Raw genomic sequence first — 14,958 nt, 5'->3', positions numbered from 1 at the left:
AGATGGCATTTATTTGTTTTATTAAAAAAAAAAAAAAGGATTTCTCTCATATCTTGATGATAAAAGATAATTCCACTATTATTTATCTAATACTATTATTCATCTCCTGTGGTACTAGTAAAAATCCTGCTTTGAAATCCCAACACTGCTGGTATAAAGCCAATTGTAGTTCTGTTATCCTCTCATAAGAATTCATTGTGGGGATTTTTGTTTTTTGGGTTTTTTTGGAGGGGGGCACCACGCCACTCGGCTTGTGGGATCTTAGTGAAAGCGCCAAGTCTTAACCACTGGACCACCAGGGAATTCCCAGAATTCACTGTTAATAAAGGGAAATGTGTTGTATGTTGAGCTTTACTCACCATACAAATCCATTATCATTGCTTCTCATTTAATTAAGGCTGAACAGCTTGAACAGCATTGTTCAGGAAACATTTATTCAGAAAGCTGTCTACTTTCTGAATATGCAAAAATTGGGAAACAATTTTTTAAAACTATGTTTTATTACATAGGCAAATAATTATACTTGGTAAAAATTAAAATAATTCAAGTGATAGGGAAAATTATCTACGAAAACATATCTCTTTTTATAGAATGTATATGGAATAGAGATTAGGTGCTTTTCTCTTACTTAATGGTATTTAGGACTAGCTATACGTACAAGGGATCTCAGAGAATAGCTGGGGGTCAAAAATAGTGTTCTATTCAGCAATCGCTTACAGGCTGATACAGACTAAATAAACCTGAAGGGTTCCATGGTCATATTAATTTGAAATACACTAGATTAAACAACCTTGACTTAACCCAGGATTTCTCAAACAAATTTGACTGTGGAACTCTTTTATCTACATAGTGCCTACTAACATCCATGGAACTAGTGTCCCATGAAACAAATACTTTGGGAAACACAATCTAAAATTTTTGAATATTGGTAATCCATGGGAAAATGCATTTATTCAGGTTTTTGGTTGTCCAGATGATTAAATATGCTAATTTGAGATTAAACATATTTTGCTGTTCATTCTCCAAACAAGTTTTCATTAGACAATCTTGGAATAATATACTTTCAAAGATTAAACACTAACATATTGTTAGTGTTTTGGTCACACTTAATAACAAACTCCTTAAATGCAAAATTGAAATTGAGCTCTGATTTGGGATTTTAAGTGAAAGTAACACCTTTCTGTTTCCAATCAGGCAGCAGTGAAGGCCGTGGTGGCCTCTTCCCGGTTGGGAAGCGCCAGCAGCAGCCATGGCAGCATCCAGGAGAGCCAGAAGGCCAGCCGAGAGCCATCTCCAACACAAGATGGCAATGAAGATGTTAAAGCTATTCCGGAAGGAGTGAAAATTCAAGGAGATGGGGCCCAAGTGGCAGTTGAGGGGGCAGAGGCTGAGCTGATGAAGGTGCAGGCCATAGAGAAAGTTAAAGATGCTGAAATAAATGCTGCTGAGGCCACCAAGATGGTGCCCGAGGCATTAGAGGATGGGATAAAGGAGGCTGACCCAGAAATAGAGGAGGGCCTAGTGGAGGAAAAGCTGAAGACTGTTGAGGAAGCAGCAGCCCCCAAAGAAGGGCAAGAAAACCCTGCTCTGGAATTTGGAGCTCAGCAGAATGATGTGATCCTGCCAGAGTACTAAATGGCTTCCTTCCATCTGGGAGCCAAATCCTGGCACTTTATGCCTTTTGTCCTTCAGCAAGGAAGGTGTGGAAGCATGATATGCATTATAGTGATTCTGTTTTTAAGGTGCAAAAAAATACATATATATCAGTTGGTAATCCTAACTTCAATGCATGTGACTGCTTTGTGAAAAAATAGTGTCTTCTATGGTATGTAATGGATACCAAATACCTACTGATGAATTAAATTTGAAATTGCAAGTAAACACAACATAACATTTAAAAACATACATTTTCAGGGACCAGTAGCACACATTTGAAGTAAATAGTAACAAATTGTTTTTGCTTTGAAAACCTAGCCAGCCTACACCCTTTGGATTTCTTTACAAGGACTGTTGCTCAGCTAATACTAGGTAGAGCTATAAGATGTATTCCCATGACATTCACAGTCTTTTCAGTAATGTGTTCAAACTGTTTATAAGAAGATGGTTAGGTTATAGTTGTATGTGCAAAAAAAAAATCCACTTATAATGGTAAGAAACTGAAGCATACTTTAAGGGCTATGAAACCATATGCCCCTAAAGCTTGTGTGCAGAATGCTTTTTTTATCTTGTCTTTATTTATACACATCATATTACTAATAACCAAAAACATTCTATTACAAATTTCTGCCATTTTACAGTCCTAAAAAAATTATTTTACAAACTCACGCTGAGGAATTTATTCTTTCCTTCACCTGCTCTCTAACAAGAAGTCCTTCTGATGGACAACACTTAGGGGTGGAATAAAGAAATTTAGTGAAGAAAAGGAGATAAGACTGGGACTTAGACTAATAAAGACTGACTCCTTGTCATTTTTTCAGATAAAATTGAATTTATTCACAAGCTTGTACAATTTTAAATATAGGAACACTTTTATGGATAAACTCTATACTTACGAAGGTTCAGATATTTAGAAAAGTCTACACCAAAGGCTGATGCCAAAATGTCTGAATAGAGTGGGAATAATATCCCATTGTAAGATCATCCATTATTGACTTTAGTAAGGAAACCTTTGTTTTTATAAAAGTCCTTTTTTTCCTTCAGCTGATGGTTATTTAGATATACGGCTTATGGACTAAAGATATTTCTGAAAAGCTAGTATATCTTTTTCTCATACTTGGAATGGAAGCACCCATAATTTACAATGTATTTTTGAAAGTTTCCATGTCCAGAAATGTAGGACAATGCAGCTTTTAATTTACTTTAGTAAACAAAAACAAAAAGAAACAATGAAAAAACACTGATTTCAAATCAGACTCTTGAGAAGCTGTAACATTAGACCTAATACATTACCATGATTTTTTTCAAAATATTTTTCTTTGGTTTTCATATAGACACTTTTCCCTTATAAAAATCACAGTTAAATTCCAAATACCTCAGATTTATTTCTAGCTTGAGCTTAAATGAACATTTTTATCAAATTAATTATGCAGCATATTTTAGTAGGTTTCCTTAATTTTAAAAAAGGATTATTTTCAGGCCAAAATTATGAATAAAAATGACTATCACATAAAAATCCTCCTCAAAAATAGAGATCTTAAATTCTTTTGGCTGTTCCTCAGACCTATTAAATTAGAAAATTAAATTAAACCTCTGGTTTCTGGGGACTATCGGACCTTGGAGACATTGTGCTTTCCAAGTGCAAATCTTTCTTTACTACTGTTCTCATGAGAAGAAAATAAGGTAGAACTTCTTGTCTTCCATAATATAGGGGCCAGACAGATCACTGATGTGGAGGAAAAAGCCCTTAAGGGCACATCATCTGGACTCAGAGAAAGATTTTTTGTTTCATTTTATCTTTATTAATTAGTAGAGAGTACTTATCTTCTTCTCTACTGTTTCCTTCCTTCTTTATTCTCTCAGAATTTCCATTTTAGCTATTATAAGGGGCTCACTAGTTTCAACCTTTGAGAATGCCTTCTTCCCTAAGCATTAAGATTTCTATTTTAAAAGACTAATTGCCTGGTATACTTTTCCCAGAGAGACTTAACAGGTGTATATGGTGAGGCGTATATGGTAAGTGTCCTGTATATTGGAAAAGGGAAGGAGAAAGGGAAAGGAATCTTAATGGAAAGTGGCAATACTAATAGGAAGATGAGAACACATTGTCCCTCCCAGCCCACCTCCATATTGTTCCAAGGTCAGTGGTTATATCATCCCAACACTCAGGGCTGACTGCAATGGTCGGACCTGCGGACTGTGTAGTGTGAAGAGCACTGCAAATGCCAAGGCCAGTGTGTGTTTAAGAATTTACCCATTTAAATGAGTACACATGCCTATTCCCTGGTGCGTACTCGAGGGTGTGAGCGTAATTTCCTCTTTTTTAACCCGTATATTGCACCCTCTAAAAATCAGCAGGAGTTTTAAATTTTGACTTGTATGTTAAAGATTAAGTCCTGATAATGCCTAAGTGACTGAGTTAGTCATTTCAGTGGAAAACAAGTCAAAGCTTCACAAAAATCGGTCATTTCAGCCAAATGATTCAACCTAAGATTTCACAGAGATGCTATTTAAGTTAGGATAGTTAAATTAACATTTTTGAAAAAACAGTAAACATTTATATTGCTTGTTAAAATGGGATATATTATCTATCTCAAAGATTATTTATAATAGTAGACTAATGCAGATAGAACCTTAATTTGATGAACTATTTCATAATGTTTCCTTTAATTGACAATATAGTCACAAAGCAAATAATTAAGGGAATTTCAGCAAACAATAAATTACATTTTGCATTTTAGAGATGACAGTTATTACATTATTGATTTTTGTTCTCAGATAAGTTCAGATACATAGCATAAACCAGACTATTTTGCCACAGAGAAGGAAAATCTTGAATTATTTCTCCCATTTAAAAAGTCTAATTGGAATCCCAGTGGTTTTTCTCAAACCGTAAGAGCTCATTTGTCCCATGAATACATAAATAAGGTAGAAATTAGAATAATATGGTTGTAGAAGTTATTGTCTAGAACAAGTGCTGCCTAATATAGATGATACGAACCACATATGTAATTTAAAATTTTCTTCTAGCCACATTTTAAAAAGTAAAAAGAAAAAAAAAGCTGGTAAGATTAACTATATTTTAATACAATATATCCATACTATTATTCCAATACATAATCAATATGAAAAATTAACAAGACCTTTTAAATTTTTTATTTTTCTACTAAGTTTTCAAAAGAAGGATTATGTTACACCTTTAGTACGTCAAGTGCTCAATAGCCACATGTGACTAGTGGCTACAGTGGTACTGGAAGAGCACTGGTCTAGAGCACTTTCAAAGCAAAATGACACACGAATTTCTATGCTTAGATGTGAGCTGCCTCAGTTTTCCACACTGATGAGTTGGTAGGAGGCCAAAAAGAAAATGTTTCAGAAATGTCATAGACTGAGTAAAAACTCTGTTGGCCACATCTACTTATTCATGTGCTTCAGAGGAGAAGTGTTTCCCAGCATGACGGTTAGAGAACTTTCCTGGGCATTGGCAAGTTGTCTGTTGGCTACAGTTCCTCTCTTTAGGCCCTGGAATCTTGACTACAGGCTAGCGTCTCCTGAGTACTGCCATGAAGCCAATCGTGTTCTCACATACCAAAATCTACTGCGGGCGAACCATGTGTCCTCATTCAGGAAGGACTGCACACAGAATCTTAGTGGGATTTTGTAGGCCTGGTCACCAACAAGGCTGGACACCATCCTTGTGTTGCAGGCAATATTTCTTTATAGAAGTCTTCTGAAATATACCAAATTTGCATGATAAAGACTGTATGGTAAGGATGATATCACCCCAGTTATCCTTAAAATGAGAATATGACCATCCGCTGGCATTTTTTATATTTCCTTAGAAGAGTTTAATCAACTCTGCCATTACACATGGATTCAAAAGACTTTTTGGAATTTTCTTACATATTGCTATTTTAGAATAATCCTCAAGGTTCTATAGCCATTTTTAGTGGCAGACTTTAAAAGAAAGGAACAGTTTGCCTTTTACTGTGACCTCAATTACATAGTATTTTAAACATATTTTGTAATTTAGAATGTTTAGCAATCCCTATTTCCAGTTTCACATGCAAGGTAACTGCTTGAAGATTGCCTATAGACTGAAAATTTAGAGAAAGCCATTTTGTTTCATAATTCAGTTGTTTCACAGAAGCATCTGGTTGCATTGCGAATCTGAAAATAAAAGAAGTAAATGCCAAAAAAGGCAAAGGATAAAATCAGTAAATCATTTATTCTGTTTTAGGATTGTCTTTGCAAAGCAAATGCAAAAAAAGTGAAAAAAGTGAATCAGCACTAGGTTTTTCTCGATGAGGCTGACTCCACATAAATTGACATAAATATACTGAGCAGAGTCAATTACATAATTACAGTGCCATTATGTAATTTACTTGTCATTGCGGAGTATTCAGTCTGGTTATCTAGGTCTACTTTAGCTGGTGCCAAATTTTCAGACATCTACTTACATAATAGGATTTGTAATATCCTTGTAATTACTGCCTATTAGGTCATATTCAAATTTCCTTAATGTTCAGCACTGATATGTCTCTGATCAAGGTCGTTGCTAACATTTGAGCATTTACTGGTTAAATACTGCTTACTGGTTAGACTCTATGTGTGTCTTCAGTGTTTTTTTTTTTTTAACATTTATGCACATATAATCTCAATATTGGTATTATAGTATTCATAACCATATGTTAAGCAGAAATGTAACCAATAATTTTCTATGAAACTTTTTCAAAGTTCTTTTCTTCCCCGGCACAACTCAGGGTGAGTTTCTGGCTCCTTGACAAATGGAAAAAGAACCTAAAAGATCACTGGAGAGGTATCAGGTATCCACCCATAGTAACCAAGCTCAGCATTTCTTCTTTCTACATACTGATCTGTTAAGGGCCAGTTTTTGTCATCATTACTTTCAAATATCACCTGAGATCAGATAATACAGCCTCAGCTCACATAGCCCAACCATTTATATACTTTTCTTGGAGAGCAATAACAAACTTGACTAATTTATGTTTGCTTGTTTAAAATTCTAATTTTCACACACTCTCTGTGGTGTACTCTAGAGGCTTTGATTGTGTGATTTTAACTTCCTTCAAGATTGTCTTTTCTCTGTCACCTGGCCCAGAGGTCTACCTAGGACAAGGAGGAAGCCTTGCCATGAGAGTGGACCATGTGAGTCCTTGACAGGAATCAGACATTGCTCTAGTGAAGACTCAAGGCATGTGACTTGGTTGAGCTCAAATGAGCCAAATGGGAAACACCTCTTCCAGTGATACTGTTTGAATATTGGTACAGTGCCATTAGTCAGTAATGGAAAATGAGATTTCACCAATCATTTGCTCTTCCCATGACTTGGTTTGCTACCACTTGTCCCAGATCAATGTTTTGTTCCATCCCTATGGCCATCAAGCTGCCCTCTCGAATTTTGAAGTCCTCTAAAATCCTGGAAAGAGTATCCCAGACTGGTTGAAGAAATGTAGAGTCCTTGGTGGCCCAGAATTTAGTTTGAAACTCTAAACAGCAATGCTAAGACAGCAAAATCATACTGTTCTTAACTAGTTGTTTTCAGCACATTTTGAAAACTGACCTGGAATACCCATGGATATGGAATATTTATATCTGTGTAGTCTTTTCTGTGATTCACTGTGTTAAAAATGACAGATACTTAATCTTCAGTCAGATCATATAATATTTATTTTCCATTTAAAAGATTATTTTGGGCTACTCAAATATAACAGGCTTCATATTAGAATTTTTAAAAGCTGTTGTTTTCCCTAAGCACTCTCTCACTCTGACAATCAGTTGTGGATGATAAAAATTTACTAAGTTTGTCCTTTCTTTGTCCTTTCCTTGATACATGTATGGTAGTTAATCTGGTTTGTAAAGGATACAAGTAAGAATGACTATAAAGTGACAACTGTCATCTCATAACTGCCTCCTTTTAACTTGACCTATTTTTATAGCCTATCATGCAGCTAATATACAGTACATACAAATAGCATATTCATGAGTATGATTTTTATTGTCAAGATTATTATTTCAGAAGTTCTCAAAATGTTTATATTCATGCACCCTTAATTTCAGTAATATTTTCATGACCCCCTACCTACCAAGCCAAAAGAATTACCTAACATGCCCATTTTTTAAGTAGTTAGGCCCAAACAACATAATAGTAGTAGTGCATTCCATGTCTGACTGCTGTTGCTGTGTTTCCCTTGACATGTTAAAATGTCCTCTGAGTTTACTGAGTGGGAACAGCAGACAGGTGACAGACAAAAGGGATTATCAGTAAACAAGTTAGGGGCTAATGTTCATACTCTTTCTTACTTGAATGCCAATCATTCTTTTATCTATGGTCTTTGTGATATACACATAAAACTTACATGTGCATTTTTAAAAAGTAATTTCCACATAACTACCCAAGGAAATAAAGTTAAATCTCCAAAGATCAGTTTTCACGAGTCAGGCAAACTATGGGTCATGGACCAAATCCACCAGAGCCCTGTTTTATAAATAAACTTTTATCAGAACACAACCATGCTCATTTATTTATACATTGGCTATGGCTGCTTTCATGCTACTAGGACAGAGTGGAGTAGTTTCAACAGAGACTGTATGGCCCAGAAAAGCCTAAAATGTTTATCTGGCCTTTTACAGAAAAAAATTGATGACCCTGGTTTTTCATGGCACCCTGCCTTTTTGGTAACATCTAGGAATACAGATTCCCATACTCCAGATGTCTTCTCCTTTGCTTAGGGTTCTTATCCCATTTGCTTCTTAGTAAGTTAGGAGAGGTTTGTTTCTGTGCAGATGGTCTCAACAATAATTTTGCTGGAAGTACAACTTAACAGTAAAATTTCCCTAGAGAACTAAAAATTCAAAATTGCATCATTCCTGAAAAGAAAAGTTTAGAGTATGAATTGACTTGTTTAAGAGAGAGGAATTAGAAAGATTTCTAGCACATCAAGCATGTTTTAGAAAATTGATCCTTTTATTTAAAATCATGTAAATGACATTTTATATTGCCCACATTTAAGTCAATCTGCAGCTGTTATTTAGTAAGCCAAGAAATGAGAGCCCCCTTTGGTTCTGAATCCTTCAGAATATTTTCAAGTAATTTATACCAATTGGATTTTCATTTAATCATTTTTAGGAAATAACATGCTTTATTATGTGGCATTCTATGACAATGACTTGCTTATCAATAGCTCAGGAAACAGGCAAATAGCCAACTTTTTAATGTAAGAGAGCTACTTTCCAATCCCTGTGTTTTTCTGAGTGTTATATATTTCATTTCTTCGGAAAGAGAAGGCCTTGAGCAAATGCTTTCCTTTCCTTTTCTTACATATTTAGAAATCCAAGAGGGCCCCTTTTCTTCGTCTATTTCTGTCACAGAGAAATTATTCATTCCACAATATTTGCCTTAAGGGAAGCAGGTGGCCCAGATATTGAGAATGTAGGCATGCATGACCTTTGTGTTTGACTTTGAACATCTATAGCCAAAAGGTTACAAATGAGATATTGAGTAGAAAACCTATTATCAGCTTATTATTAGGAATACCTAAAATTATATCATGACTCTAATTAAATAATATATTGTTTTCTTTAAACTGTTGCAGCAATCAATATGATGTAGCCACTGGATACACTATAGAACTCAGGAAAAAAAGAGATGAATCGTCTGCCTGCTCCTCATGGTTGATGTGAGTAGGAGGGAGACTTTACTGGAATGGAAGAGGGAAAAGGTAAAATGTACATTAGGATGCCACATTCCCACCTACCCATTTTTCTTGATTGCTCAGAGTTTGAAGGCAGTTGTTAACGGACTAAACTTACCATTTTTAAATTTCTCTCAATATCTGGGTCACCAGCTTCCCTTAGACATGAGTAAACCAAAGCCAGTAGCTAATTTTCCTCCCAGAATAAGAAACTAAACAGTGTAGTTTAGGGAATATTAGGCCTACATCGCAAGCACACTTTAAGGAGATGATTCGGTGATTCTGAAGCTTTCTAGGAGCAGCGCATGCCAGGGACCCATTTTCTCAGTAAACTTTCACTGGAAAACAATTACGTACAATGAAAGAGTCAGAGTTGAATTAAACCCATGCTACCCTCTAGGATTGAGCTTTGTCGTTGGAGAGAAAAAACAAGTGTATATATAGCCTGTGCTAAATCTAGGCAGGCAGTAAGCCCTCCAGGGATGGAAAGCAGGAAAAGCTCCCCTTTGCTTGGAATGATCAAGGGAAGCTTCCTGGGAATATTAGCTCAATATAAAGGATGGGGAGAACCTTTGCAGGTAGGGAGGAGGAAGGCAGAACATTTGGCTGAGAAATCTACAGAGTGGAGAAATGTGTTGAAGGAACAATGCTGGGTGTGAAAGACTGAAATCTGCAGGGAAGTGTTGCTGAGTCTGCACAAGAGTATCAGATCTTGTGCAAAGTTGAATTAGGCTTCTTCACCCCTTTCTTACTCTGGGTAGACATTTGTGCAGCGTCTCCTCAGAGCATGTAGCCCTCTGTGATCTCCTACATACGTGGTTAATTTGGTGTGTCCCCAAGCAGAATAAAAATCCCCCAACACATCAAAGACATTTTTGCAAGTCACCAGTTGAAATAAAGCCTCAGTCACGAAAAGCAAAAACTGCACTGGCGAGATCCCCACTGACAAAGCAGAGTAAAAGAAGGTAGTGATTATCTGAGTTAAGTCTGGCAAAACTCCAGTATCTGAATAACTCCCGGTGACTAGAAAATCACCTAACTACTTGCTAAAGCTTTGCCAGTGGAGGCCACGTCAAGGTTACTTCTTTCACAGTTATTTTAACCTTTTAAATTATCTGACCTGAAAGGGCAATTCCCGCAGGATCTAAGATAGAATTATACCTGAAAGTTTAGACTTCAAAAGACAACCTGTGCTAAGCCTCAGACAATGAAATTTAAAATCTTCGGAGCTGCTTTCCCCAAACTTCAAGCCGATCCTGTGAAGTCCTTTCGTCTCCATCTCTCCCTTTTGCCCCTTTATACACCTCTCTATAATTTCCTTTTTATATCACTCATTGCAGGCAGTATTTTACATCCATCTTCAAGAAACTTTTAAAAACATAATCAGATCACAGTATATATACTTCTAGTTGTCTTGCCACTTTGCTTGTTTCAGATAACGTCTGTGATTAGTAACTGGCTATATTATTTGGGCAAATGAAACGAAGGAAGGGACAAATGTTGACCATCTTCTGAGTGATGGAAGAGGAGTTAAGACGTGGAGATACTGTAGGGGTACAGAAAATACAACTTAGCAGGTGCTGAGAAAGGAATAACTTCTTACTAGGGTCTTCAGACTTAGGTGACAGTATCTGGTATGTCTTTTCTAGTTTTTCCTAGAGAAGAAATCTGTACTGCTGCGTTGTCGAAAGTTTTCTGGACTAAAAGGAGATACGCAGCTCAATAGCAGCTTGAAGGATTAGATAATGGAATACCACTCTATACAGGAAACCTACATCTCCAGTAGTTTAGACTGCAAATCATTAGCCAAAAACAACTGCATGTAGGATTTGGAGGACAAAGAAAAAGTGTAAATATTGCAGTTTACACCGCCAAGATTATAGGCTGCCTTCCCAATTCCTGATTGAAAAGTACTGGAAAAGGAGCTGTGAACATTTCATTTTTAAAACCTGTCAAAATGGTGCTATTGACTCCTTCATACAAAGATGTATTACAGTATTTTTTAGGTAAACATGTAAGTCTGACCTGGCCATAAATGTAAATATAGAGAATGTTTATAGAGAATTCATCAAAATCATGCCCATTTGCTTTTGACTGCTACCGTTTTGTTCAACGGCAGTGACTGACAGTCCCTGCTTCCAGCATATGGGACACATCAGAGTCACTGGCTCTCAGCTGCCCAAAGCCTGGGGCAGACAACATGACAGCCACAGACAACTGGCTTCTTCTTGGACTCAGGTTAGACAACCCAAGTAAATGACTAAACATGCTCATTTTTTGGTGTTTCCCAGAAACATAACGGAAGAATATGTGACTTGAGGCAAAATGGATGTTGGGAGACTGTTGAAATTGACCTTAGTGAGGGCCAATGTTGCTTTGTGTAAGTTCATTCAGATTTGTCAGAGCATGCCAAAAGAAGCATACACCTTACTGCTGGGAAACTTGTAAAGCAATTTGCATGTATGGTATGATAATAAATCATCTAAGAGCCCACCAATACTTTGCATTCCGTGATTTGAAATGTTAGCACAATTCAAGAGTGACACAATGGACATTTTCCTTATATCTGAAATATGGAGCTGAAGCATTTCTTGATTGGTTTTCCATTCTCTCAGGCAACGTTATACTTTGAGTTTCATAGCATTTTTAATATTACACAGTGATGTCATAAAATCATAAAGTTAAAAGGGGATCTTAGTAATCATTTAACCCAACAAGCTCATTTTATTAAAGAGAAGTAACACCCAGAGAGGTAATGACTTATCTAAGATCGCAGTTAGTGGCTGAGAAGAGAAGAGATCTGGGTTGCCCATCTCCTAGTCCAGTGCTCTCACGACTGAGAAGTCAATTCACTGGATACAAAGTCAATGCAGCGATTCATATAAAAATTGATTTTCATTATAAAAATATGAACACAGAAAAGTAGATTACCATAAGAACGCCTTCCAAAGACAAGCATTGTCTTTTTTAAAATCTAGCACTAGTTTATTTTTTTCTTACAGACTTTAATCATATTGTAACTTTTTTATGTCAACCTACCACTACAGCAGGCATTTTTTGTATAATCTTCAGAAACAATTTTGATAGCTGCATCATAATCCATTCTCAATTCTTTTTCTTTTCTCAGTTAACACTACATAAAGCTTTTTTCTGAGTTTGGGGAAATCTATCCTAAGGAAATAATCCTAATGTGGAATTGTCGGGCCAAATGATATTCAGTGGTCCCTTCATGATGATGCTTTCAAACCTGCAGGACCTGAGAATGAAAGGGAAAAACCTTTACGTTCCCTCCTAAGAAGCTGATTGTTAGCAACAATAGTTGTAAAAAGAACTAAAAGTCTTTCTTGAGCTTGGCCACCCAATCAGTTAGCAAACATCTGTGTGAAATATTGAGGGGAAGGCATAATATGTCAGTGAGGTTCACTCTCAGAATTGCAGCTTGCTACCAACTACTATTAGGTCCAAAATCCTCACCTAAACAATGACTTCTGAATTGAGGGAAATGCTAGAGAAAAACAAAAACCTCTCCCATCTGCAAGTCCATTTTTGACTATATGAAACATCTTTTTATTTCAGCCTGGTTTTGCACAATCTCTGGACTACTTCCTTTAATAAAAAACCAGCTACTTGTACTTAAGGAATGTCACTAAAGCAAAACCTAAGAAGGAAGGTAAAGCTCCTGAAAAACAACAGTACCATCCAAATAATGAGTAAAAAGCCCATTTTGGTATTTGTACACTATGCTTCCTCCATAATTTTTATTGGCAGAATACTACACCCCACTAATCACCTGTACAGGTAACACAAGTAACATGGATCCACCCTCTATCTCCTGGGATACATTTGCAGTTCATGTTTTCCAGCAATTTTCTGTCATCTCCTGGCCTAGAAGTCTTCATCCATAGTGGACCCTTTGCTCCAGAGGAGTAGAAATGGTGTACTATAGACATAAGTCATTCACATCGGACGCCATGTGACACCAACCATTAATTAACAACCTTCCAAGGAAGCTCCATCACCTCATTACCTCAATTACGGATAGCTATGTAGAATCTGCCACATAGAAGGGGCCCAATAAATGTTTCATGGAGGAGTGAAGGACTACTTTGCTCTTTTCATTTCTATTTTGTGAGTCTATCATTTTCCTATTGACATTTAAAGGAGCTCTATACTCACTTTCCAGAGGTGACCCACTGAGATATGCTATGATTGGCTAGCCAGAGTCATTACCAACCCTTTCTCCAAGAGGCTGGAAATACTTGCCTTCCCAGCTAGTGGTAGTCACGTGACCCAGACTACTAGAAAGAAAAGCTATTGGAGGCTCTGGAAAAGCTTTTACTTTCCTGATAAAAGAGACCAATGAGTAGTGCCATGCCTTCCCCTGCTTATTCTTTACTTGAATGCACATGTAATTCCCAGGGCTAGTTGGTCACCTTATATCTGAGGGAAAGATGAGAACTGTAGAAACACTGGCCCTGACATCCTTGAGTTGATAAATACTAATAATTACCGACATCCAGATTTTTTATTAAATGAGGAAAATAACTCCCTATTTGGTTTGTTTTTTGTATGTTTTTTTGTTTTTGTTTTTTGTTCGTTTGTTTGTTTTTTCGGCCACACCACACAGCTTATGGGATCTTAGTGCCCCGACCACAGATTGAACCCTCAGCAGGTTCAATCAGTCCTAACCACTGGACTGCCAGGGAATTCCCGACTCTCTATTTGTTTAAACCACTTAATAGTCATATTTTCTACTGCATATTCCCCACAGCATCCATAACTACTTTCTTATAATACAGATCAACAGTTCCTTTGTAATCACTTCTACCTTTTTTCAACTCCAAAGGAAATCATCACTACAATTGCTAATCAAGTTAGTACAATTATTTAAAAACGTATACAATAAACCTTACCTATATGTTACAGTAGTAAGAGCAGAATATGTCATCATCCTTGCTATATAACAGCAAATCAAAATTCAGCAGTATTGTGGCTAATATTATATGAGACATTGGCAGGAGATTAGCATATGCATTGTTAATCTTAATTTTCCAGTTTATATTTTTCTTTTGTAAGAGTTCAGGAAGCTATACACATTATTTCCATTTTAAAAGACTAAGATGAGATAGGAACATATACAAAGAAACGCAAACTGCTTATCTTTTTAAAAGTAAGTTGGACTTCTGTTTCTAGCAGTATGGTGGGCTATATCCCTTAAATGGCCTTCCTGATAAAAAAAACTGAAGTACTGGAATCAAAATATTAAAAAGGCTTTTTTTTGGTTAAAAAAAAAAAAAAGATCAGGAAGCTAAACTACATACTTGAAATTCAGATAAGGTTAAAGCAACTTAGATAGTATAAATGGTCAATACACAAGTGTCTAGAAATTTTATTCTGATATATTTCATATAAATTTTAAAATAAATACACATTTTATTATATTAATGCATGCTCTCATTAGTTTAATGAAGGTTCCAGCTTTACACATTGGCCCATAAAAGAAATATAAACTTCTTAAAAATAAAATCTATATATAGTATAGCTTTTATTGAATTGCAAGAGATGAATTTTTATTTAACCATACATG

General features: G+C 36.2%; 1 protein-coding gene and 1 long non-coding RNA gene across 6 annotated transcripts in view; one reads left to right on the top strand and one right to left on the bottom strand.

Annotated features, from left to right (window-relative positions):
* The window catches only part of CAMK4 (calcium/calmodulin dependent protein kinase IV), a 239,870-nt gene that overhangs the window by 219,485 nt on the left and 5,427 nt on the right, over positions 1-14,958 (top strand). For 3 of the 5 annotated variants that reach the window (XM_082455786.1, XM_082455787.1, XM_082455783.1), the window contains one exon: positions 1,195-6,264. In XM_082455786.1, the coding sequence (XP_082311912.1) occupies positions 1,195-1,635 (441 nt within the window). In that variant the 3' untranslated portion in view covers positions 1,636-6,264. Of the gene's footprint in view, positions 1-1,194; positions 6,265-14,958 lie in introns of those variants that run through there. The other 2 variants (XM_082455785.1, XM_082455784.1) reach the window with 1 other exon arrangement.
* LOC309657886 lies at positions 5,930-14,458 on the bottom strand. Its single transcript, XR_014261952.1, has 2 exons — positions 14,285-14,458; positions 5,930-12,223 (listed from the first exon to the last, which is right to left on the bottom strand). It is a non-coding gene; the product is annotated as an uncharacterized lncRNA (long non-coding RNA).

The sequence above is a fragment of the Balaenoptera physalus genome, assembly GCF_965194825.1.
Source record: "Balaenoptera physalus genome assembly, chromosome: 3".
Taxonomy (NCBI): domain Eukaryota; kingdom Metazoa; phylum Chordata; class Mammalia; order Artiodactyla; family Balaenopteridae; genus Balaenoptera; species Balaenoptera physalus.
Note: the sequence above shows the minus strand (reverse complement) of the source record. Positions and strands in the feature narration are given on the sequence as shown.